Source organism: Silurus aristotelis (genome assembly GCF_946808225.1).
Source record: "Silurus aristotelis genome assembly, chromosome: 27".
In the NCBI taxonomy this organism is placed as follows: Eukaryota; Metazoa; Chordata; class Actinopteri; order Siluriformes; family Siluridae; genus Silurus; species Silurus aristotelis.
In genome coordinates this window covers 6,670,346-6,696,077 of record NC_139600.1, presented here as the reverse complement: position 1 = coordinate 6,696,077, position 25,732 = coordinate 6,670,346, and the positions used below count along the sequence as shown (strand labels likewise).

The following is a 25,732-nucleotide window of genomic DNA, read 5'->3' as shown; positions in this document are numbered from 1 at the left end:
TATATTATTAATTTAATATTAATAATATATTGGTAATATATATATTTTTTAATTACTACATTTTCCCCTTACACACACACACACACACACGCTATTATTATTGACATTTTCATACATTTGTAATTACATGAACGCTTCACTAAAAGCCATCCTGCCTGCTTTTCCCTACACGTGGCATACAGAAAAGCAAATTTCAAACCTAAAGTCCTAAAACAAAACAAAAAAAAATCTGAGACTTCTGCTGAAATATCCTTATAAGTAAATAGATATTTAGGAAGCCATTCAACAAAAAATACATTATTCGAATTTATTATTTCACACGTTCAAACCAATCTCTTCTGCTGAATGTATTTCCGGGTCTCTTAGTATGTGTAATTTTCCCGGAAGTGGGCTGCATCTGAGCCAGTTTTTTAAGTGGGCGTGCATGTGAGAGTGTGAGTGTGTATATAAATGTGTGTCAGTACAGTAAGAGAGAGAGAGAGAGAGAGAGAGAGATTGAGAGAGAGATTGATTGATTGAGTGATTGAGATTGATTTATTACTTTTCACAACAAGTCTTCATTCAGTAAAAGAGCAGAGGAACAGTAGCTGAAACCCTGAACATCTTCCTGGAGACTTGTGCATCACATCCGCCTCTGAGCTTCCAATACCTCCACTTAAAATCAAAAGGTAAGAGTTTTAAAAAATTTTATTTTTATAAAAGAGTTAAAAGTAAAAAAATAAAATGTGGTTTCTGCTTTTATTTTCCCACTAATATGTACTTGAATACACTTGAATTCCTTAAAGCCATTCATTCATTAATTGTTTTATAAACAAGAATCTCTAAAGAAGAAGAAGAAGAAATAGAATGGACACTTTCATTTTCTTCATCTTAAATGGTGTCTTGAGTGGGGGGAAAAAACATTTTTTTTTTGCTTCTATTACATCTGCTTCATCTACTCCTACACTATACATCTACATTATACACTGCAGAACTGTGTGTGTGTGTGTGTGTGTGTGTGTGTGTGTGTGTGTAAAAAATGAAGGGTTTCGTTCTTTCTTGTAACACTTCAGTTTTTACACTTGATCCAAAACAAAGTTAAAAAGAACAAAACTTTGGTTCCCAGGTTTACTGCTGGTTAATTCAATGTTCATGATGTTCTTATATCAGTCCACTGCTTTAAAAGTTACCAGATGAAGAACACCGAGTGCTTTATACCTGTAAATGTTTTATGTATGGAGAGCTGGAGATGGGTTTCAGTAGATTGCTGGGTTTATAGTACCTTCATTGTGTCCTAGAGAGAGAGGGGTGTGTGTGTGTGTGTGTGTGAGAGAGAGAGAGAGAGAGAGAGAGAGAGAGAGAGAGAGAGAGAGAAAGGTGTGAGTGAGAGAGAAGTGTTTGTGTGTGTGCGTGTGAGAGAGAGAGGATAGAGTGAGTGCGTATGTGTCTGTGTAAGTGAGAGAGGGATAGACAGAGTGATGTAGAAAGTGGGAGAGAGAGAGGGGGTGAGTGTCTGTGAGTGAGAGAGAGAGAGGGGAGGGGGGGTTGTGTGTGTGTGTGTGTGTGAGCGGCACATTAATATGAGATCTTCACAACTCCTCAAACCTGGACTTTCCTCAGGAAGGCCCCATCTGGGCCCCCGAAGGACTGTGTGTGTGTGTGTGTTTGTGTGTGTGTGTGTGTGTGTGTGTGTGTGTATAATTAGAGGTTGTTCATGGCAGTTAAACATCTGGTTCAGATCCCCGGTCAGTATGTAAGTGTTGTGCGCTCCTGGGGGCCAGCGTTTTTTTTTTTCTACCCCCAACTCTTCAGCCACTGAATAAGAATAGTTTTGTTAAACTCATTATCAATCCAGACTGGAGTTTGATAATATTATATATTATAAAAATATTCATGGGAATTATTTGATTTCATTTTAAGATTTTCTCTATAGCAGGTTTCAGAGGTCTAATCCCAGCTATCCGATAGTTTATATCCAGACCGATAGTTTTTCCGGATTGCTTTATACAGCACGAGAGCGGCCTCTAGAGGCGAATCACTGACTCCACATGCTGTTTATTTCAAGTGAGGATTTTTTATTCATTTTGGATGTAATGGTTTTAATTTATTTAAAGTGTCACTAAGTAACTGTAAACTAACAGTAATTAGTTTCAGTTTGAATGCATGTCTTATTTTCCTCCAAAAAATGTTTTATATAATAAAAAATGTATATTTATTTCATTTTCAAGGCCTACTGTTGGGTCCTTCACTCTCGCTGTGTCTCTCACATTAAGGCTGCGGTATCAGGGACGAGCTTCAACTTTATAACAAGCAGTTCTGTGGATGTGTGGGAAATGTATTCCACTGCACTGTAAATGTAAAAGTGATGGAAAACAGTTTCTTCTTCTTTTCCAGATGGTTAAGATCAGTAAAATATGCTGCATCGGCGCTGGGTATGTTGGGGGCCCGACGTGCAGCGTCATCGCCAGCATGTGTCCCGAGATTACAGTTACAGTAGTCGACGTGAACGAGAACCGAATCAAAGCCTGGAACTCGGACACTCTTCCCATTTACGAGGTAACTTTATCATCAGCCGGAGAGAAAACCCCCAGTGCCATCTTTCATAATCTAAATTTGAACTTGATCATCTATTAATCACACTTTATTATATACAGTCTTATACAGTTAGTTGAAATTGTGGAATCAGGAGCTTCTGATCAACTCATTATACACCATACTCATAACTTATACACTCTTAAACCATACTAAACACCTGTGGGATAAATGAGCACCTACATAAGTACTTGACTTTACTAACACCCTTTGTGGCTAAATCTCACACAAATCTCCACAAACACACTCCAAAATCTAGTGTACCATCTTCCCAGAAGAGTGGAGGTTATTATAACAGCCAATGGGGACTAAATGTTGAATGGGATGTTTAAAAAGAAAGTGTCTAAAACTTTTTTTTATATACCGTTCGTGTATATATGTGTGTATATAGATAGATAGATAGATAGATAGATAGATAGATAGATAGATAGATAGATAGATAGATAGATAGATAGGACGATACTATAGAAATAAAACTTGGATATATTTTATATAGTCAATGTGCAGCTTCTATAGACATATTTAATGTCTTTGGAAATAATAATATTAATATTATATATAATAATAATATTATTATTATTAATAATTATAACTGGCAACAAAAGTGAATACACCCTCAGTGAACATGTCAAAACTGTGTCCAAAGTGTCAGTCTTGTGTGTGAGCACTGTTGTTATCCAGCACTGCATTAATCCTCCTGGGTATAGAATTCACCAAAGCTGCACAGGTTGTTACTGGGATCCTCTTCCACTTCTTCATAATGTCAACACAGAGCTGCTGGATGTTAGACACATGGTCCTTCTCCATCTTCTGCTTCAGAATATCACAGTACATGTTGGAATACATGTTTCCCTCAATGAACTGCAGCTCCCCAGTACCAGCAGCACTTATGCATCCCCAGACCATGATGCTACCACCACCATGTTTGACTGTAGGCAAGACACAATTTACTTGGTTCTCCTCACCAGGACGTCAACACACATGCTGGACTCCATCTGAGCCAAACAGGTTTATCCTTAGTCTCATCAGACCTTAGTTCCAGTAATTCATGCTCTTGGACCGGTTGTTCTTCAGCAAACTGTTTGTGGGGTTTCTTGTGAACCAGCTTCAGAAGAGGCTTCCTTCTTGGACGATGGCAAAGCAAACCGACTTGTTGCAGTGTGCGGCGTACGGTCTGAGCACTGACAAGTGGACCTTCTGCTTTTGCAACCTCTAAAGCAAAGCTGCTGCACTCATGTGTCTGTTTTTTGAAGCAGCTTCTGCACCTGAAGCATGAGGACTGAACTTCTTTGGTCGACCCTTGCAAAATCTGTTCTGAATGGAACCCGTCCTGGGAAACTTCTATATGACCCTGATCACCGTACTGTAACTCAGTTTCAGGGTGTTACTGAACTTCGTATAGCATAGACCATCTTTGTGTAGAGCAGAATGGTTACATGCAGTACAGCTGTTATCATTGAGGGTGTACTCACTTTTGTTTCCAGATATTTTGACCATAATTCTGACACTTTTTTTTATATTTATTTATTTATATATTTTTTATAAAAAAAAGTGTTAAATAGAAATGCACGCTGCATTAATTAAAAAAATTTGTGCCGATAAAATACATTTTGCGTTAACATAAGTTTTGACAGCCCTAAATAAATATATTATGGATCACTATGCTCAGCAGGTATAGCATGTATAGCATGTAGGACATGATGCCTCTCTTTTATTCAAATTTAATATTCCTACATCTGTGCACAGCCTGGCCTGAACGAGGTTGTATTGTCATGTCGAGGCAAGAACCTTTTCTTCTCTACAGACATCGACTCAGCCATCAAGGAAGCAGACTTGGTCTTCATTTCAGTAAGTCTATACCCTGGTTAGAGGTTAGCATGTGTGTTAAAGGATTAAAGGAACATGTAGTTCTTTTATGTCTGTCGACTTGAAGTCTTTCGCTCTGCTCTCAGGTAAACACACCCACCAAGACGTATGGGATGGGAAAAGGCAGAGCGGCTGACCTGAAGTTCATTGAGGCGTGTGCTCGGCGGATTGTGGAGGTCTCTGATGGTTATAAGATTGTGACTGAGAAAAGCACGGTGCCCGTGCGAGCCGCTGAGAGCATCCGCAGGATCTTCGATGCAAACACCAAACCCAGCCTTAACCTACAGGTTTGTGTGTGTTTTTTATGAGGTGGTATAAAAAATTTTTAGACTAGTTTTGGAACACGCCGGCTCCATCCTCAGCATTTTTCAAACGATAAACCCCACCGATTTCCCACCGGTTTGGACTCTGCACATGTCCAAACCATCTCAACCGCACCTCTCTCACTTTGTCCTACATGTGTCCTTAATGCCACTGTCTCTAAACCATACATCATCACAGGTCTCACCGCAGTCCTATAAACTTTCCCTTTCACTCTTGCAGATACTCTTCTATCACAAATCACTCCTGCTATCACTCTTCTTCACCCACTCCACCCTGCCTGCACTCTTTTCTTCACTTTTCTAACACACTCTCTATTACTTTGCACTGTTGATCCCAGGTACCTGAAGTCCTCCACCTTCTCCACCTCTTCTCCCTGCAACCACACCACTCCACTGCTCTCCCTCTCATTCACACACACTCTGTCTTACTCCTACTGACTTTCATTCTCCCTCTCTCCAGCATGTACCTCCACCTCTCCAGGCTCTTCTCAACCTGCTCACTACTCTCACCACAAATAACAATATAATCTGCAAACATCATAGTCCATGGAGACTCCTGTCTGACCTCGTCCGTCAACCTGTCCATCACCACTGCAAATAGGAAAGGGCTCAGAGCCGATCCTTGATTCAACCTCCACTTTGAACCAGTCTGTTGTTCCTACTGCACACTTTACTGCTGTCACGTTGTCCTCATACATGTCCTGCACCACCCTCACATACTTTTCTGCCACACCAGACTTCCTCATACAATACCACAACTCCTCTCTTGGCACCCTGTCGTACGCTTTCTCTAAATCCACAAATACACAATGCAACTCCTTCTGACCTTCTCTATTCTTCTCCATCAACATTCTCAAAGCAAATAATGCTTCTGAGCTGTAATTGTTGCCACAGGAGTCGAGACAGGACCATCCAGAGCAGTTTACATTTGAGTATAGCAGATTTAAGTGACATTAAGTCAGAAGCAACATTTTAAAGTGTCTTCATGGTTGTATGTCTCATCTTTTGACTGATCTTCTGAACAGATTTTAAACCTTTTATTGTGTTTCCTGTTGTTCTGTCTGTCACAGGTGCTTTCCAACCCCGAGTTTCTTGCTGAAGGGACGGCTGTGAAGGACCTCAAGGACCCAGACCGTGTTCTGATCGGTGGAGATGAAACTCCCGAAGGTCAAAATGCAATTAGGGCGCTATGCGAAGTGTATGAGCACTGGGTGCCGAAGTCGCGCATCATCACCACCAACACGTGGTCATCTGAGCTGTCCAAATTAGTGAGTATTGTGTGTGTGCGTGGAGTAGAACAGATTATTACTGTAAACAAAAAAACAGAGACAGAAGAAATCTGCTGTGGCCTCCAAGTGGTCAAATGTAGAAGTTCATATTCAGCTTGTTTTTGTTTATCTATCAAACTAATAAGTGTGCTTAAATCCATCTTAGACGACCTGAACAGTGACCATGTACAGAATGTACAGCTAATTATATACAAACATAGACGTGTGTGTGTGTGTGTGTGTGTGTGTGTGTGTGTGTGTGTGTGCGCGCATTTGTGCATTAGGCGGCGAATGCCTTCCTAGCTCAGCGCATCAGCAGCATTAACTCCATCTCGGCTCTGTGTGAGTCCACCGGCGCTGATGTGGAGGAGGTGGCCCGGGCCATCGGCATGGACCAGCGCATCGGCAGCAAGTTCCTCAAAGCCAGCGTGGGTGAGTGTGTGTTTCAACAAGGGGTGGAAAATTTCTGTATAATTTACGGAAAACTTTCCATGGGAACTTCATCTGGAATATGTTGGAAATATTCAAAATTGGAAACCTACCTATAGGATCTAATTGGAAATTAATTAGAATTTGTTTTATTTTATTAATATATAAACTGTATCATATACAAACATAAATATAAACATTTTGTTTGGTTATAAGTGACATGCATGCAAATTAATACATATTATATGGTCATTTTTTACTTTGATTTAATTGTTAGTATAATTTTATTGCACAGTAGATTACACACAGCACAAGAAGCTTTAAACATAAATATATATAATTATTTAATTTATATGAATAATCGTGTAGGGGGCGTGGCCTCCATAGGCTCTGCAGTAAGTGTGCTGTGTGCATGTGATTGATGGTAGGAATGTAACTGAAACTGCATTAAATGTGGATGTTTTAACCAAAATGTTTCCGCAAGAATTAATTTTTTTTTAAATTAGGTTCCCTGTTATTCACTAAGCTGTAAATTTGTAAACTCTCATTTATTCCCATTAATTCCAATGGAAAGTTTCCAGTCTTGAAAACAACCAGTTTTGAACTTTTCATGAAGAAAAGTTTAGACTTTGTTGGAAAACCAAAAGATGCTGAATAAACTGGGCATAATGCTTTTGATATGTTCGTGCGTGTGTGCGTGTGTGTGTGCGTGTGTGTGTGTGTGTGTTTAAACACCAGGCTTTGGAGGGAGCTGTTTCCAGAAAGACGTACTGAATTTAGTGTATCTGTGTGAGGCACTGAATTTACCTGAAGTGGCCTCGTACTGGCAGCAGGTAACAGACATCTACTCCTGAATTGTTCCCTCGTTTCAGTTCATTTCATTAAAGAATTTCATTTTCTGATTGTTTGACTAACGTCCAGTGTTTTAAAAGACGGCACATATGCAAACGGAACCTTTCCTTCTGTTCTCACTGGCTGTATGTTTTATACATTTATACATACAGCAATCTGCTGACATTCTCTGTGGCCAAAACTATTGGGACACCTGACTTTTCCAGCCATATGTGGTTCTTCCACACAGAGTTGGAAGCACAAATTTGTATCGGGTGTCTTTGAATGCAGTAGCATGAAACTTTCCTTTCACTTGAACTAGAAGCCCTGAACATGCTCCAGCATGACAATGTCCCTGTTCACAAAGCAAACTTCATGAAGATCTGCTTTATACTGGGTTGGAGTGGAAGATCTCCTGTTCTAGAGCTCTGAACCTTAACCCTACTGAACACTTTAGGGATGAATGTGAACGCTGCCTGCACCCCAGACCTCCTCACATCACCTACATCACTACCTGACTTTACTAACGCCCTTGAGTCCGAATGAGCACAAAAGCACTCACTAAAATCTAGTGGAACATCTTCCCAGTAGAGTGGAGGGAATTATAAGACCATAAAAAATATATGTAATAAATAATGTTTAAAAAGTGAATACGAATCTTTTGGTCAGGTTTTCACAAACCTTTAGCCTTATATTGTACACATATTTTTTTTTTTTTTTTTTTGTAGACTACTGAAGGATGAATGAAAATGTATCTTAAATTTAGCATTTGTTTTCTTTTTATACCGTGTGTGTGTGTGTGTCTGTGTCTGTGTGTGTGTGTCTGTGTGTGTGTGTGTGTGTGTGTGTCTGTGTGTCTGTGTGTGTGTAGGTGATCGACATGAACGAGTACCAGAGGAAAAGGTTTGCGTGTAGGATCATCGACTGTCTCTTTAACACTGTGACAGGAAAGAAAATCGCCCTGCTCGGCTTCTCATTTAAAAAAGACACTGGTGACACCAGGTACACGCACACACACACACACACACACACACACACACACACACACACACACACACACACACAGACACACAGCATTTGGTCTCATTGTGTCAATGTGCTCTTATTAGCAGTCACTTTCACCATGTTAACAAACATATAAACACATAGTGTGCCAGTCGAAGGTCTTGTCACACTCCATACAAGTTTTTACAACCACACAATCATTAACTATTAACAAGAAATGTGCTGAGTCGCTTGACTTTTCCCTTGAATCACAGTCATAACGGGGAGACGGAGGTTTTTAGCTCCAGAGTCAACATATAAAGCCTGAAAGCCTTTAAAGAACGAAAAAAAAGGAAAGAAAGGTGCTTTATATCATATATTTTCTCACATGTACTTTTACAGCACATTAAATTCTTTCTTCGTATATCCCAGCGATGTTAGGAAGCTGGGGTCAGAGAACAGAGTCAGTCATGTTACAGCGCCCCTCACACCCCCTTGGCCTGAACCCTGGTACTCCGATCAGTAACCCAGAGCCTTATCCACTAATATTTATCTCCCCCACCTATAGGCCTAAATAAAGAAAAGTACCACACTGCACATCTGTGTGTTCCTGTGTGTGTTTCTGTGTTCTGTGTAGTCTGATCTGGAGGTTTAAGTACAAGAACAAGCTGTAAATGTAGTGGTTTGTCTCATCATTATAATGCAGCACTTTGTATGTGTGTGTTTGTTTCCCCCCCAGAGAGTCATCCAGTATTTATATTTCTAAATATCTGATGGATGAAGGAGCCAAGCTGCACATCTTTGATCCTAAAGTGGTTAAAGAACAGATCATACAGGACCTGTCTCAGCCCAGCATCTCAGGAGACAATCCTGAGAGAGGTGTGTGTGTGTGTGTGCGCGCGTGTGTGCGCGCGTGTGTGCGCGCGTGTGTGCGCGCGTGTGTGCGCGCGTGTGTGCGCGCGTGTGTGTGTGGGATTCCTCTTTGTGGAGTCTGATCACAATCGAGTTGCGGTTTACATTTTTGTTTAAATTTTTTCTGACACAGTAGCATGTTTTGTGTGTGTGTGTGTGTGTGTGTGTGTGTGTGTGTGTGTGTGTGTGTGTGTGTGTGTGTGTGTGTGTGTGTGTGTGTGTGTGTGTGTGTGTGTGTGTGTGTGTGTGTGTGTGTGTGTGTGTGTGTGTGTGTGTGTGTGTGTGTGTGGTGATATTCCCGCAGTATCAGAGCTGGTTACCGTGTCATCAGATCCTTATGAAGCCTGTAAAAGCGCGCACGCACTCGTGATCTGCACCGAGTGGGACATGTTTAAGGTGAATACACACACACACACACACACACGCACACAAAACGAGATCACGCCACATGCAAAAGTTTTTGGTACCCATCAAGATCATGCTGTTAGTTTTAAACTAAAAAATATTTGCTTTTTCTTTTGTACCAACTTTCTCCTGTTCTGATGAATGCTGGAAACTTTTTTTTTATTTTATTTATATTAATTTTTTTATATTTACCTTTTTAGATTCAAGATATTTCTTTTGGTCACAAACATATTTAAATGCAGAATACAACTGAACAGCTGCTCAGAAAGTGTGCATTAGATTTCAGGGACTGTAAATATTAAATAAAATTAAATATGGAAAAAATATATTAGATAATACTAAAGTGGTATTAAAAAAAATAGCACAAATATATTTCGATGCAACTTTTACTGTAAATTCCCTACATTTTAAAGTGAAATGTTGAAGTTAATGATGATTAAGGCTAAAACGCTCAGTTTTAAACACGCTTGGTATCTACTTATCACCAACAGCAGGCGTGGTCTAATTTGCATGGATTTTTTTTTTAAGTAGTTGAAAAGTTTTTGTGCTCATGATTATTAATAGATATCAATCACTGTTTGACTCATTATCATTCTATTAATAGATCAGCGTGTATCTCTACTTTTACACAACTACATAGTTTGTGTACTTCATCTACCTCTAAAGGTACTGTGTGCAAACGCAGAATGAACACGAGTACGATTGAAAGAAGAACTGAGCATAAGAGACTTCAGGGATAGTTTAGATGAGCATTAAGAACTCTGATCACTTGTGGGAAGAAGCTCCTGCTGAGCCTCTCAGATTCAGCCATTAGACAGCAGAAGCCTTTAAAACTGTATGTGTGTGGGATTCGAGGGAGGGTGCCAGAACTTTTGCATAAATGTTCATAACTCCTTATAATCAATTGTTGCTTTGCGTTTTTATTACTTGCCCAGTTCACATTTTCATGGTGGTGCTTTGGGGTATTAAATGCTGTGTGTGTGTGTGTGTGTGTGTGTGTGTGTGTGTGTGTGTGTGTGTGTGTGTGTGTGTGTGTGTGTGTGTGTGTGTGTGTGTGTGTGTGTGTGTGTGTGTGTGTGTGTGTGTGTGTGTGTGTAGGATCTGGATTACGCAAAGATTTATCACCAGATGTTGAAGCCAGCATTCATATTTGATGGCCGCAGAGTCATCGATCATCTGCATCCTGAACTACAGAACCTTGGTTTTCAGGTGTGTGTGGTGTTTTTTTTTTTTTTTTTTTTTGTGTGTGTGTGTGTGTGTGTGTGTGTGTGTGTGTGTGTGTATGGTTAATTTGTCCATTACATCATACAGTAAACAGTGTAACTTCATATCCAGCATATCTTTGTGTGTAGATTGAGACCATTGGAAAGAAGGTGATGACCAGGATTTCTTTCACACCCACGAGTGCAGTCCCCAGAATTACCCTCAACGAGCCGCCCACGAAGAAAACCAAAGCCTGAGACACAAGCACACGTGTACACACACACAAAAACTTGTCTACAGTGATGCCCGCATACTCGCATTTATGAAAAAGATTAGTGTTTTCACTACGTTGAGTTTCTTATTCTCTACAGCATGGTGTGTTTGGATCATTTGGTTCCTTTCACATCTGTAGAGATGCAGAAAATTTCAGAAAATAATCACACGATCAAGAAATTCAGTAGAAACACTTTGATTTTAGAATAATGTTCAGTATTAACTTTGGTCCTTGCATCATGTGGGTTGCACTGAAAGAAAAAAAACATCATGAACTCATAACTAGAGCCATTGGTGAGTTTTTACATGTGTGTGTGTGTGTGTGTGTGTGTCGGAAAGTTCCGGTTAATCACTGTGTAATCGCGTCACATGATCCACATGCATACTCTTTAATGTGAACTTTTTTTTAAAGCAATTAAATAATTTCATAATGTACAGATTAGTAACACTAATTTAATATGATGAATTTCTTACAAGCGTATGGACCAATAATATTTTCACAAAAATAAAATAAACAAAATGTTTCAGAATCGTTTTTATTACACAACCTTTCCACAAACTTTTGTCCAAACATTTATTAAAGATTTTTTTACCCCATAATAAAACACACACATCAACTCTGGTCCATTGTGACCCACAGATGATGTCATAATCCATCCCTCTTTCCTTTCTGCTCAGGAAGAGAGAATAAAACATTGACATTGTGGATTAAATAAATGTTTTCCATTCTCTGATTTATCATCTGAAGGCAGAATACAAGACAGAAAGGGTGCAGGTTCATGTTGTGTATCATGTCGTTATTCCTGCTTCGCTTCCGACTTTCTCTTTTTCAGCAGGTTCTTTAGGAAGAACTCGCCTGTGAAAAGAAGACGAATAGTTGAATATTTAGTTTGAATGAATGAGTTTGTGTTCCTCACTTATTTTCAGAAACCTAAAGAGCATCAGGACATTCCAGATCCCTTCAACTAAGATTGCACTATGACAAAAACTTTCTTGATACACAATATATCCATTTTTTGAACATTCCCATTTTTCCTCAAGAAATGCTCACAGCTTCACTGCCCACATCCAGTTATAGATTAAATGGCAAAAAGACTGCGTTTCTGATCATTTATATTATATGAAGATGCTGTATTTCCTCAGACTTTGTTTTGATTAGTAATGAGACGCGTCCACATGTACGCTGGGTCACTTGTCCCTCACCATAACAAGGCTGACAATAATATAATAACATCACCTGATATCACATGGTTAAAGGTATTGGGGTCAGATGCATTGTAGCCTGAGCTCCAGCCTCGTTACTACAAGTTTCTCGTGTGTGTGTGTGTGTGTGTGTGTGTGTGTGTGTGTGTGTGCATTACCTGCTTTATAAGAGGAGCGCACTAGGGGACCACTCGCTGTGTAAACGAAGCCCATTTCCTGCCCCACCTTCTCCCAGTGAGCAAACTTCTCTGGAGTGATGTACTCCTCCACCTACAAAAACACAAAGAGGAAACCCCCCCCAGAAATGAGCACTTTAGTGCATGTGTATGAATGTCAGTGTAAAGTCAGGGTAAAGGTCTGGTGTAAAGTCAGTGTAAAGGTCTGGTGGTCATGTGACTGTATTCAAGTCATTCAAGTAGTAAATATGCATATGTTTATGTTTACATTAATGGAATTTGGCAGACGCCTTCATCCCGACTTACATTTATCTCATTTATACAACTGAGCAGCTATTGGTTTAAAGGCCCTGCTCAGGAGTGGCAGTTTGGTGTGGCTGGGATTTGAACTCATGGCGTTCGGATCTAAAGTCTAATGTGACCTCCCTCATAAAATCTGACATGGCTGAATCACACCTCAGCCAACATCCAGAACCAGGGAACTGCAGTCATATGCTCTACCACGGGGCTACACCCCGACAACTTCACTGTTCTGTGATGTGCAGGTAAAAATAAATAAATAATTAAATAAATAAAGAGTGTAGGTGTTTGTGTAAAGCCGTACCTTCAGATGTCGTTTTGTTGGCTGCATGTACTGGCCGAGAGTCAAGCAGTCTACATTTGAGTCCCGCAGTTCTGTAACGAGAGAAAATCAGATCTGTATTTCTTATACTGACAAAAAAAAAAAAAAAAACATTTTTAACTGAGAAGGAAACATTTGTGCACATTTGAGTACAATAAATGAATAGTGCTGCCGTGAAAGTGTGCACTTGGTAGTGGTGTAACGTTACGCTGTCTAAGTAACATCTTTATCATCATCATCTCGCCAAAACCCAAGGTTTCCCCGAAGTACACTGCCCAGAGCATCACATGGCCTCCACCAGCTCCTATTTATTATTTACTGTGTGAAAAATAACAGCGATACTATGATAAAATATCGGTGGTCTTTTTCAGAATGACTCCGCCCCCGTCCACAGGGTATGAGGTTTCACTCACTGCATGGTTTAATGAGGATGATCTTAACATCATCTCACATCTCAACACAACTGAAGACTAATAGGAGATAACAACCCGCAAGCTTCGGCACAACACGTTTACTCACAATGTCTACTCGGATAACAAAATACTAAACTCCACTGGAAAATAATTTTTAATCGCTAAACATCTGTGTTACTTATTGTGCCAAGTCTCGAATCAAAATCCGCCATGATGCACATCATCCGCAATTAAAACTGTCCTGTATTACACGAGCGTATAAACTTGGGTGGACGAGCACCGGTTACTGAGTGGAGTTCAGAGCGATGCCGATAAAAAGGAGCGAGACAAGAGCTAAATTTGGGCTTTGAAACACCTAAAACTGTAAACAATATGCGCTCGAATATCGACCCAACTGAACTCTGTTGACCGCTAGTGAGAGTAAGGTGCTAGATCTCACAAGGCGGGAGATGCGTACATCCTGCCAGCGTCCCAACGTAGCGTACGAAACAAAAAATACAAAGTGAAAATTTTAATATTTGTACAATTATTTCGTATCTTTATTGTCAATCCAAAATCGAAAAAATCGAGCCATCGTAACTCAGGGACCACCTGTACAGCATTTTTTTTAAAGTAGATAGATCATATAGACTTTAACAAACAAAAGGTAGCTTGAAAATAAGTCATCCCTGGATTAGAGAGACTTCTCTGCCGCTGTTAACATGTTTACCAGTCCTACAGAATCTCTGTTGTTCTTCCAGAAGCTCTTTCTGAAGCTCTTCCAGGGGCATGTTCAACAATGTTGGGTTGATTTTTCCATTTATTGGGCACCTGTATGTACATAGGAGTAAGGGGTGTGTGTGTGTGTGTGTGTGTGTGTGTGTGTGTGTGTGTGTGTGTGTGTGTATACCTTTCAGAGTGGAGTGGATCTGTGCGGCTGTTTCACCAAATCCGAGCATGATCGAGGTTTTGGTGAGTATGTTCGGATTGACGCTCTTGGCGTGGCGCAGCGCGGCAAGCGACTGGTTGAAGTTCGCACGTGGGTCACGCACATACCTGAAAGTCAAACCTTTAACTTTAACTAAAGCAGCAAAACTTGGAAATGATAAGAGAAATTTGTTGGTACTGTCAATAGTAAAAGGAACTTCAATAGTTAATAATAATAATAATAGATTATTACAAAAAAGTCCATACAACTATGAGCCTGGAGTTTAGTTTAGAATTCAATTCAACTCCGGTTTATTTGTAGTGGTTTCACAATGGACAGCAGCTTTACAGAGATCTATGGGTTATAAATGTTTTATTTATATATTGGCGCCTATAAGTGTATCCCTAATGTGCAAACCAATGGCGACTGAGGCAAGGAGAAACAACCCTGAGATGGTTATGAGGAACAAACCTTAAGAGAAAAAAAAAAACAGATTTAAAAACGGGAACCTTTCCTCATCTGGGTGACACTGAATGCCCATTTAATACAGTTCCACTATTGTTAAATGTACACTGTTCAGTGATGCGTCCTTAATACATTCATGTAAACTGCAGTCCTGAGCCACTGTAGCAGACTGTTGATATTATTGACAGTCCAAATCCATCCTTATAATTCTTAGGATGCTCAGTACCTTCATGGCTCTTTATGTGGATAAATAGCTCATCTGGAATTCATTCCTGCACCAAATGGTCTCCAAAATGATAACACTACACTTTTCTCAACCAAAACGTAGATATTTTATGGTCTACTCTATAGAAAGGATTTTAAGCGCCACCTGGTGGACAAAGGCGCGGCACTTTTTCTGGAAGGTGCACTGTGAGCGCCCTCTGGCGGAGAGATCTTTAAATGATGCTTCCATCTTGTGTACGCCTAATAACGTGAGCATTTGTATTGCGATACATAATTTTTTACATATATTCATCGGTAAAAAAAAAAAATTGATTCATGTATATATAATTATTAGTAGATGCGCTATACTTATTATACGTGACCAATAATTTGGGAATATGTAGATTGGAAAACTACCAAACAGCTTTCTCATTTACGTCTTTCCTTTGGTTAAATGTTTGAATTTTAGAAACCCCAAACCTACAGAAAGGTCTGTATTGAGTTTCAGACTTTGATCATTTTATTACAGTTACATTTACATTTATAGCATTTGGCAGACACCCCTTATCCTTATCTCATTCATACAAAGTTATGGGGTTAAGTGGCAGAAGTGGCAGCCTGGTGTACCTGGGATTTGAGCTCACAATCTGCAGATCCAAAGGCTAATGACTTAACCACAAACTACCACTTTACTTATGTTTAGAGTAGTACACATTTAAATGTACGGTCAGTGTTTCGAACATCACTCTGCATTAAACGTGACAGTTTTCGAATACGTAGGACAATTTCACCCAGACTTTGTGGAAGTACAGATAGCCTTCTACTTTTTCTTGTGAATTCCCGTGCATACTTTCTTCCCCATTACATATTGGAAATGAGTGTACGTTTTCCTACAGCTACTACTGCTCAGTAAGAACCTACAATAAACAACTGTTATTAAGGAGTTTAATTATAAAACGTTTATTCCCCCCCCCCCCCCACACACACACACATTTGTAAAAAATATTTTTTTATAAAACAAGAGGCTACCTGTGTCATTTCTGTCTGACGTTTATTTAATTTGTGGCTCTTTATAACGTCACGGCAACCACTAAAAATGTGTCATTTGTCGGGTTCTGATGTGCTAATCTAGTGAAGGCTACTGTTATGGTGCTTTTTACTGTCTAAACCTTTATCTTTTGCACTGTTTGATCTTGTCGCAATTAATGAGTTTATTCAAAACAATTGACTGTGGCGTATGAAAGCATCAGTATATTGGAAGCAGGTGCTTCAGCAGGTGTAAGAAGGTCATAGCCAGGGTCAAAGTCTGCACCATGCTTTTGCTTCTTTTTACATGATAGAGATGGGAGAGAGCAGCCTGGGCCTGGACTGAGACACCTGCAATGACTTCATGTTAGGAGGTTATAAATGGGCCAAAGCCTGGAACATTATTATTTTAACACACGTTTAATTAAAAACAGAGATCAATGGGAGCAGGTGTCGATTGAAAGTGTGAGAAAGCAGGTGTCTTAGTGCGATAACTTCATAACTAAGGGGTCATAGACGGGCCACGACCTGGAACATAACTTGAGATGTACTTGAAGTTTTTGGGAAACACTTTGAAATCTTTTTAATTACAAATTAGAGACGATGGGCACCGGCACTATTATGTATACATTAAAAGCATCCAGTTATTAGAAGATAATGGTGGAGGATGAGATAAAGGTTGGTCAATAACAAATAATGAGTCTCATCAAGATTAAAAAAAGAGTGTAAAAGGTGTTTTTGCTGTGAATTTGGACACTTTCATTGAACGGTCCTATTTTGTTTCTGTGGAATTAAAGCCTGATTTCTTTGACATTACAACCCTGGATTCTGCACTGAGTCTTTATTTTAGATTGAGATTGGAGTCTTTACTTTGATACTGAATTTGTTTGTTCCTGTTTCAATTAGCCACGACACTGTCTATCCTCCAGATGTATAAATTGACCCGATGACACGGGCTGAGGATAATTAGTGACTCCAGTGTGTCTTTGTGTCCCTCGAAGTCTGTAGTGAAGTATAATATGAAGTATAAATGATCTCACTCATATTTAGGTTTCTGTCATCACGATGCTATAATTCAATTGCCTTCTCTGTGTATTAGTCATTTATAAACACAATTGCCAGAAGTTGTTCATGCCCTTGAGGTAGTTAACACATGGTCTGAGTGTACTGTTCTTACCTCTGCAGCTCTTTCACTGTCTCTATGTTGTGCGCGTAAACATCCAGACCGGACAGAGCGACTTTCTCCACCGCAGAGAGATCACCGCGAAAATCCGGGGTCAAGCACTCGACTAGGATATTAGGGTTCCTGTCAGAAGGTACAATCACAAAATATATCTTTATGTCATATGTGGAAACGCACACAAACAGGCAGCTGTAGACTTATACTTATGTAGACTTATGCTTAAGATGTATTGAGGCTTCTAGGGGTGTGCAATATATATCGTGCGAGATAATATCGTAATTGTCGTTTCAATAATACGGAAAAGCATATTATCGAGTATGTAACTCATTTTCAGTAACCAATCAAAACGCTGCATGAAAGGTTCAAGAATTCACTGCGTGCTGTGCACTAACCATGCAGAACGTGGTGTAGCACGACAGATTGCGGTGTTTCACCGGATTTAACATGAGCAAAGAAACTGTAAGAGGTGAAGATATTTAAACATGAGCAACCTCACAATCCACTCAAGAATTAAATCCTAGTTGTGGATCGTCATCACTAGCATGGAGGTGGTTTGGTTTTGAAAGGTCAAAGGTTAGTCAAAAGATGTCGATCTGCAAACCTTCACCATCTTTAGACTTCCCACTGCACTGAATATGAGGACATATTTAACATGTTAAATAATGATTTTAAACTCCCACTATAACATGCGTTACTTTACAATCCCTGATGTTTGTCGGAATCGGAATCTCTGATGATTTTCATGTGTTTAATCACATGTTCGGGGTGCTGTAATTGTCCTGGCAACTGCTTCCTCAAAACAGAACCAATCAGAGCTATGCAGATCAGCACCGATCTTTTGGCAGCGCTCAGGGTCTGCTCCTAACTCCACAAAAAACATCTTTAGACCATGTCCACACTAATATGTTTTTGTTTGAAAGCACATAATGTGAATAAATTGCGAAAACGGAAGCTTTCGAAAACGATGACACATTTTTAGTGGTTGCCGTGACGTTATAAAGAGCCACAAAGTAAATAAACGTCAGACAGAAATGACACAGGTAGCCTCTTGTTTTATAAAAAAATATTTTTTACAAATTCTTAATTTTATATTTTAGAAAACCGAATAGGGTAATAGTATGGAAACACAAATGTTGTCCAATAATTCTTTTTTTTCCCTCCTTTATCCAGACCTGGAAATCATTCAAATCAAATTCCATACTTTTTCAAAATGCATAGGAACCCTGCAAGATACACACAACCTGGGCCAAAACATCCTTCAGTGAGACAGTGAGACTCATGTCACCTCATACACTGTCCTTCAATTTATTGTTTCAATTAAACACTATTGTATTGACATTGTGAAATGGAGCTAGTAAAATAAATTTACAAACACTTTTGTATTACGGCAAATTTGTCTGATTATTGGCAAAATCCCAGGAAATATCGAGATATGTTTTTTTTTCAATATTGCGCACCCCTACTGAACACCTTACATTTTGTTTTGGTTTTTCCTTTCATTTGTCTAAATCTTGTTACCTCTCCTTGAGATGAGACACGGTCTTTGCGAAGTGTTCTGCACCCCCATCTGCGAGATCTGTTCAACAAACAATTCCACAACACACACAAAAGAAACAAATTCTTAGTATTTTCAGCTAGAAACACTGTGTTTGCATGTGCGTGTGTGTGTGTGTGTGTGTGTGTGTGTGTGTGTGTGTGTGTGTATACCATCTCGGTCCACTGAAGTGAGCACTACATAGTCGAGTCCCCATTCAGCGATAGCTTTAGCTGTGTTATAAGGCTCGTCTGGGTCAAGAGGGGGCGGGTTTCTCGCTGTCTTTATGGAACAAAACCTGCAGCCGCGTGTGCATGTGTCCCCCATCAACTGTACACACACACACACACACACACACACACACACACACACACAAGCAGCTTGTAAACTCATGCTATGTATACTCATGTATACTTTTTGCCATATGCCAAAAGACAATAAAAGGGCTAAGCTGAAATGTACTACTAGATTTTACTTGCACACACACATTGTACTTTAACCTCCAAAAACTAATACGTAGCTGATTCACTTGGTGATATGTAATGGATTGTATCACCCTTGTTGCACTGACCATAATGGTGGCTGTGGCAGTAGCATGTTCTCCACCTCCCCAACACTCGCCAATGTTTGGACATCTGGCCTCCTCGCACACCTGTAACCAAACAAATCCAGCTTTATCTACAACCTCAATTACAAAAAAGTTGGGACACTTTGCAAAATGTAAATAAACACAGAAGGCAATGATTTCTTATAAATCTCATTAATCAATATTCTATTCATCATAAATCATGTTTCAATGTGTACCATTTTAAGAAATAAAAATCACGCTTTCTGTCCGTATACACGTATCTGGTAAATGAGGAAATCAGTTGCTGAGGGTTTGGGAGATGAATGTTGTCTTATACATGTCTGATACAGGATTCTAGCTGCTCAACAGTTCTGGGTGTCCTTTGTTGTGTTTTTCGTTTCCTGATGCGCCAAATGTTTTTAAATAGTGAAAAATCTAGATTGCAGGCAGGCCAGTTCAGCACCTGGACTTTTCGCCTACAAAGTCATGCTATTATAATAAATACAGTGTGCAGTTAGCGTTGTCTTGCTCAAATATGCAATGCCTTTGTTGCTCTAAAACCTGTATACTGTTCAGCGTTGATGGAGCCTTTCCAAATGTGCAAGCTTAGGAGCTAATGCACTCCCATACAATCAGAGAGTCTGCTTTTGAACTGAGCACTGATAAAACGATAGATGGTCCCTCTCCTCTTTAGTCTGTATGACATTGTGACCATGGATTTGCAAATCATTGCATTCTGGGTTTTTTTTTTGCATTTTACACAGTGCCCTATCTTTAAAAAAAATTTTCTAAGTTAAATTACTGTGTGCAAATGTTTGTATATTTGCAAATTCAGCCACTTACCGTGTGCAGGTTTAGGTCTCTGAGGGTGTTCTTTAGTCTGTTGTAGTTTTTCCCAATGGGAATCTCAGTCTTTAGCCACGGAGGTAATCTGAGCCTGGGATTTGGAGCACGGATTAGTTAATCTGTTTTCAGTCCTGTACATTTTGACAGCTCAGTTGAGACATCCCTATTTTAGTAGTCAGGGCACTCTGTCTTTTCCATATTGGGATGTCTGTTGTTTGTAGGCAGTCAAGATGTACAGTATACCGAATACTGTATGTACATGGTATCCTGTGTCTGCCACATTTTCCTTTGTGATATTTCATGTATGGAAATTCTTACATTTAGTGTTTGATGTGAGGCCATTTGATTTGAGATTTAATCATGTTCTACTCAAATGTGAATGCAGTAGTCAATATGGTTATATGACTAGCATTTAGCCTGATGGGACTTTCTCAGGGCTCCTGTGCGTTTCTTGATTCATTTGTCACACCTCTAAGAAATGCGCAATGAATGCCCGTAAAATTACAGCGTGTCTGCCTTAGTTAGAATGATGACTATAGACTGCTGCGCTCATTTGTACTCAGGAATCCTAATAAAGACACTTCCAAGTCTCCTGGTCTGCTCTGCAAATTTCCAACTATAGTCAGCTACCTGGAAACTGGGTTATCAATGTCTCAAAGTGTTATGAGTCAAGGTCCTTTCCAGTGCCGACATAAAAGCTTGGACTTAGACGCACCACAAGATTTTATACTATCATTTCTATTAAGACAATCTGACAGATAAGAGAATCCAGACAGATGAATTACCAGGTCTATTTACAAAATAAATAGCTTTAAAGTGCTGATTTTACAGGAAATCCATGAGCTCAACACTGACCTGACAAACTTGTTTTTATTGACCCCCTCTTTCCCATGTTCTTTAATGAAACCACATGATGTGCCTGTTATCTTTTACACAGCAACCCCAGGTAAATTTATGAATAACATGAATTTAAACTTTGTCTTTTAATTTGATCGTTAGTTACGAGCAAAAGGTACTAAAAATTAAATGGCCTTAGAAGGTGGGAGCTCATTGGTTAAGGCTCTGGGTTACTGATCGGAAGGTCGGGGTTCAAGACCCAGTATCACCAAACTGCCACTCTAGGGGCCCTTTAGCAAGGCCCTTAACTTCTCTGCTCCAGTGGTGCTCTGTCATGGCTGACCCTGCACTCTAAACCCAGCTTCCTAACATCGCAGGGATATGTGATTAAAAGATTTCACTGTACTGTAATGTACATGTTACACATATAAAGTATAAAGCACCGTTCTTGTTTTCATTTTCTTAGAATGAAGACAGAATTGATCTGATTGCCTTCCACTGTCAGCCCGCTGGAGCACTTCCAGCATTGCCACCACCACCACTAAGGAACTGCCCCCTTGCAACCTGCTATGCGGAAATGGCGTCCATATTGCAAACACATATAAGGACGCCTGTGCCAGATTGTCTTTAAGGCTTGCCCTGAGTACACTCCAGCGTTTTTCTCTGAAACATTTAATCCTGTTACCGCCTGACTATTCTCACCTCTGGCCTTCCGACCACACCAGTTTTCCCGACTCCGATCCGTGCACCTAGGCTTTGCGTGAACCTTAGCTCGCGCTACCATCCCGATTTTGGGGCTACCCAGACTCCTGCTGCTCTTTTGTCATGCAGTTCGATCTGATTTTTTAGTATGCAGCCCTCTCAATTTGGTGCAGAGCGCTCCAAGGTGGCCTACGTCTTTTCCCTCCTGTCAGGTCGAGCCTTAAGGTGGGCTACCGTGGAGTGGGAAAGCGCATCGTTCGCCTTTGACACTTTCCTCCAGGGCCTCTCCTTTGCCGTTAAGGACGAACTCGCTGCTTGTGATCCACCCCAGGATCTGGATTCTCTGATCTTTTTGGCTACATGCATTGATTGGCACATAAGGGAGCGCCACCAGGAGCATCGTTACCCCGCTCAGGGTCTTGATCCTTCCTGTTTTTCCCCTACACGCAGTTCCCCACCTCAGGTCCCGGCACCCACTCTCTCTCTCTCTCTCTTCGCCGCAGGCCACAGAGAAAGGACGCCAAGGAAACCGCCAAGCTGGCCCTCCAGCACATATTCCGCATCCATGGAGTTCACAGATATATAGTCTCGGACCACGGACCCCAATTCTCGGCTCGGTTTTGGAGAGAGTTCTGCCACCTTTTGGGCATTTCGACCAGCCTCTCATCCGGATTCCATCCCCAGACAAACAGACAAACCGAGAGGCTCAACCAGGATCTGGAAACAGCCTGCCTGCCTGCCTGCCTGCCTGCCTGCCTGCCTGCCTGCCTGCCTGCCTGTCTGTCTGTCTGTCTGTCTGTCTGTCTGTCTGTCTGTCTATAGTGAGGAAAATAAGTATTTGAACACCCTGCTATTTTGCAAGTTCTCCCACTTAGAAATCATGGAGGGGTCTGAAATTGTCATCGTAGGTGCATGTCCACTGTGAGAGACATAATCTAAAAAAAAAAATCCAGAAATCACAATATATGATTTTTAAACTATTTATTTGTATGATACAGCTGCAAATAAGTATTTGAACACCTGTCTATCAGCTAGAATTCTGACCCTCAAAGACCTGTTAGTCTGCCTTTAAAATGTCCACCTCCACTACATTTATTATCCTAAATTAGATGCACCTGTTTGAGGTTGTTAGCTGCATCAAGACACCTGTCCACCCCATACAATCAGTAAGAATCCAACTACTAACATGGCCAAGACCAAAGGGCTGTCCAAAGACACTAGAGACAAAATTGTACACTCCACAAGGCTGGAAAGGGCTACGGGGAAATTACCAAGCAGCTTGGTGAAAAAAGGTCCACTGTTGGAGCAATCATTAGAAAATGGAAGAAGCTAAACATGACTGTCAATCTCCCTTCGGACTGGGGCTCCATGCAAGATCTCACCTCGTGGGGTCTTAATGATCCTAAGGAAGGTGAGAAATCAGCCCAGAACTACACTGGAGGAGCTGGTCAATGACCTGAAAAGAGCTGGGACCACCGTTTCCAAGGTTACTGTTGGTAATACACTAAGACGTTATGGTTTGAAATCATGCATGGCACGGAAGGTTCCCCTGCTTAAACCAGCACATGTCCAGGCACGTCTTAAGTTTGTCAATGAACATTTGGATGATCCAGAGGAGTCATGGGAGAAAGTCATGTGGTCAGATGAGACCAAAATAGAACTTTTGGGTCATAATTTCACTAAACGTGTTTGGAGGAAGAAGAATGATGAGTACCATCCCAAGAACACCATCCCTACTGTGAAGCATGGGGGTGGTAGCATCATGCTTTGGGGGTGTTTTTCTGCACATGGGACAGTGCGATTGCACTGTATTAAGGAGAGGATGACCGGGGCCATGTATTGTGAGATTTTGGGGAACAACCTCCTTCCCTCAGTTAGAGCATTGAAGATGGGTCGAGGCTGGGTCTTCCAACATGACAATGACCCGAAGCACACAGCCAGGATAACCAAGGAGTGGCTCTATAAGAAGCATATCAAGGTTCTGGCGTGGCCTATCCAGTCTCCAGACCTAAACCCAATAGAGAATCTTTGGCGGGAGCTCAAACTCCATGTTTCTCAGCGACAGGCCAGAAACCTGACTGATCTAGAGAAGATCTGTGTGGAGGAGTGGGCCAAAATCCCTCCTGCAGTGTGTGCAAACCTGGTGAAAAACTACAGGAAACGTTTGACCTCTGTAATTGCAAACAAAGGCTACTGTACCAAATATTAACATTGACTTACTCAGGTGTTCAAATACTTATTTGCAGCTGTATCATACAAATAAATAGTTTAAAAATCATACATTGTGATTTCTGGATTTTTTTTTTTTTTGATTATGTCTCTCACAGTGGACTCTCTACCACAGTTCTAGAACCCTCCTGTAAATAGGTCAAGGTCACTGCAAAGGGCAACTTCAAAACTTCCCCCCTGCACCTCTTCGTGTTACTCACCGTTCCCCTTTCTGTCGCTTCAGATTCCCCCTGTATTCCTCCCATTTGCTCTTTTCTGACAGATCTCCCGATATAAAGTCCTGCAGCTGTAGTCCATCTTTTTTTATTTCTTTTTTTCTGTCCTCTAGTGTGTGTGATGTGCTGGCTGCATTGCTCATCCGACTCACGCAGAACTGCTGCGAAAGAAAACAAACAAAAGAAAAATGACTACCTTGTGAATCTGTTGAAAGAATGCCATGACTTTGCTAAGATGTCATTAAGCTTCAGGAAAGTGGTACAGTAGATTACTGGTAAAGGCATTAGACTTTGCACCAAAAGGTCATGAGTTCAAATCCCAGCACCACTATTAAGCCAAGCCTTTGAACAAGGCCCTTAACTAAGTTCTGGGTTGTTTCAGAATTCACTACCCTTGCATTATTCGGAGTGAAAACATCAATATATTGAACTGTTGTCAAATAAATCAATTAAACTGCTGAACAAAATATATAAGATACATATTTTTTGGGGCAGCACAAACATTTAAAAATACATGATTATATAGTGTCATGGCCTGCAACTATAAAATGTTGTTATAATTATAGTTAATGGGGAAAAACAGCCATGCAGAAATATATGAAAAAAATGAAATCTGATGCTACAAAAAAATAAACTAACAATGCATCAGAATCAGTGTTGTTACTAATCTTTTACATATTTAAGACTGTGTTAAAAAGTACAACAACAAAAAAACAGTGTACACTGTTTACATTATTCTAGACGTGTTCTTTCACAGTTTTAGTGTCTTTAAAGTGAAAAAAAAAAACAGAATAAAGAAGGAGACGGTGTGTCCAGACTTTTAACTAGTAATCATGTAGACATACATACATACATATATATATATATATATATATATATATATATATATATATATATATATATATATATATATATATATATATATATATATATATATAAGAGAGAGCGAGACATAGAGAGTGCGAGTCAAACTTACACGAGAGGCTTCCAAACATTTAGGTAACAAAATCTGACCACAGGACAGACGCCTAACAGCGACCCAACTGATCATCGCCATGACAGCCAAACTCACTTCATCTGGCATCGACTACTCATGCCTTCTGCCCACCGTCCTTCAGACTGCCTGTTTCACAACCCTCCTCTGTTTATAAAGAAACAAGCTGCCCCTCCTAACAAGCATCATCTCTTTAAAGTTGATGGAGTTTATATTCCTTTAATATTAAACAAAAACCATCTAAAGAAACCTGAACGTCTTTCGGGAAACCTTAACGGGATGTTCGATATCTTCGATCATCCTTTAGCCGCGCCTTTCAGGAAGAACGCGGTGACGCAGCACGTATACTCTACAAGTGCGTGATGACGTCTCTCCTCCTTCCTTTCCTCCTCTCTCGGCGAGGTAAGAACATGGCGCGTCCCGATTTTCTAAGCATTTCCGAATCGAGTTCAATCCTCGACAAGGGATCATCACGTGGTCCTGTAGCGTATTCTATATTTCTGCCTGAATCTCCTTCGATCTGTGTGCGTTGATATTTTAGAG

The 25,732-nt window shown here is 40.3% G+C and overlaps 2 protein-coding genes across 3 annotated transcripts; one reads left to right on the top strand and one right to left on the bottom strand.

Moving 5' to 3' along the window:
• The first annotated feature begins 384 nt into the window (after positions 1-384).
• On the top strand, positions 385-11,589 carry ugdh (UDP-glucose 6-dehydrogenase). The gene is made up of 12 exons (XM_083532561.1): positions 385-668; positions 2,374-2,535; positions 4,318-4,419; positions 4,524-4,724; positions 5,831-6,028; positions 6,313-6,460; positions 7,196-7,290; positions 8,160-8,290; positions 9,012-9,151; positions 9,489-9,580; positions 10,688-10,798; positions 10,942-11,589. The coding sequence occupies exons 2-12, from the start codon at positions 2,374-2,376 to the stop codon at positions 11,047-11,049; spliced, it is 1,488 nt and encodes a 495-aa protein (XP_083388687.1). The 5' UTR covers positions 385-668; the 3' UTR covers positions 11,050-11,589.
• lias (lipoic acid synthetase) lies at positions 11,588-25,536 on the bottom strand. 2 transcript variants are annotated; one of them, XM_083532573.1, is made up of 11 exons: positions 25,172-25,536; positions 24,181-24,356; positions 20,210-20,303; positions 19,370-19,450; positions 18,972-19,128; positions 18,783-18,840; positions 17,259-17,387; positions 14,369-14,514; positions 13,049-13,119; positions 12,427-12,538; positions 11,588-11,921 (listed from the first exon to the last, which is right to left on the bottom strand). In XM_083532573.1, exons 1-11 carry the CDS (start codon positions 25,277-25,279, stop codon positions 11,863-11,865), a joined length of 1,191 nt encoding a protein of 396 aa, XP_083388699.1. In that variant the 5' UTR covers positions 25,280-25,536; the 3' UTR covers positions 11,588-11,862. The 2 variants fall into 2 exon arrangements, with proteins under 2 accessions (XP_083388699.1, XP_083388698.1); XM_083532572.1 differs by having other exon boundaries at positions 24,181-24,353; positions 25,172-25,530.
• Between the last annotated feature and the right edge of the window lie 196 nt (positions 25,537-25,732).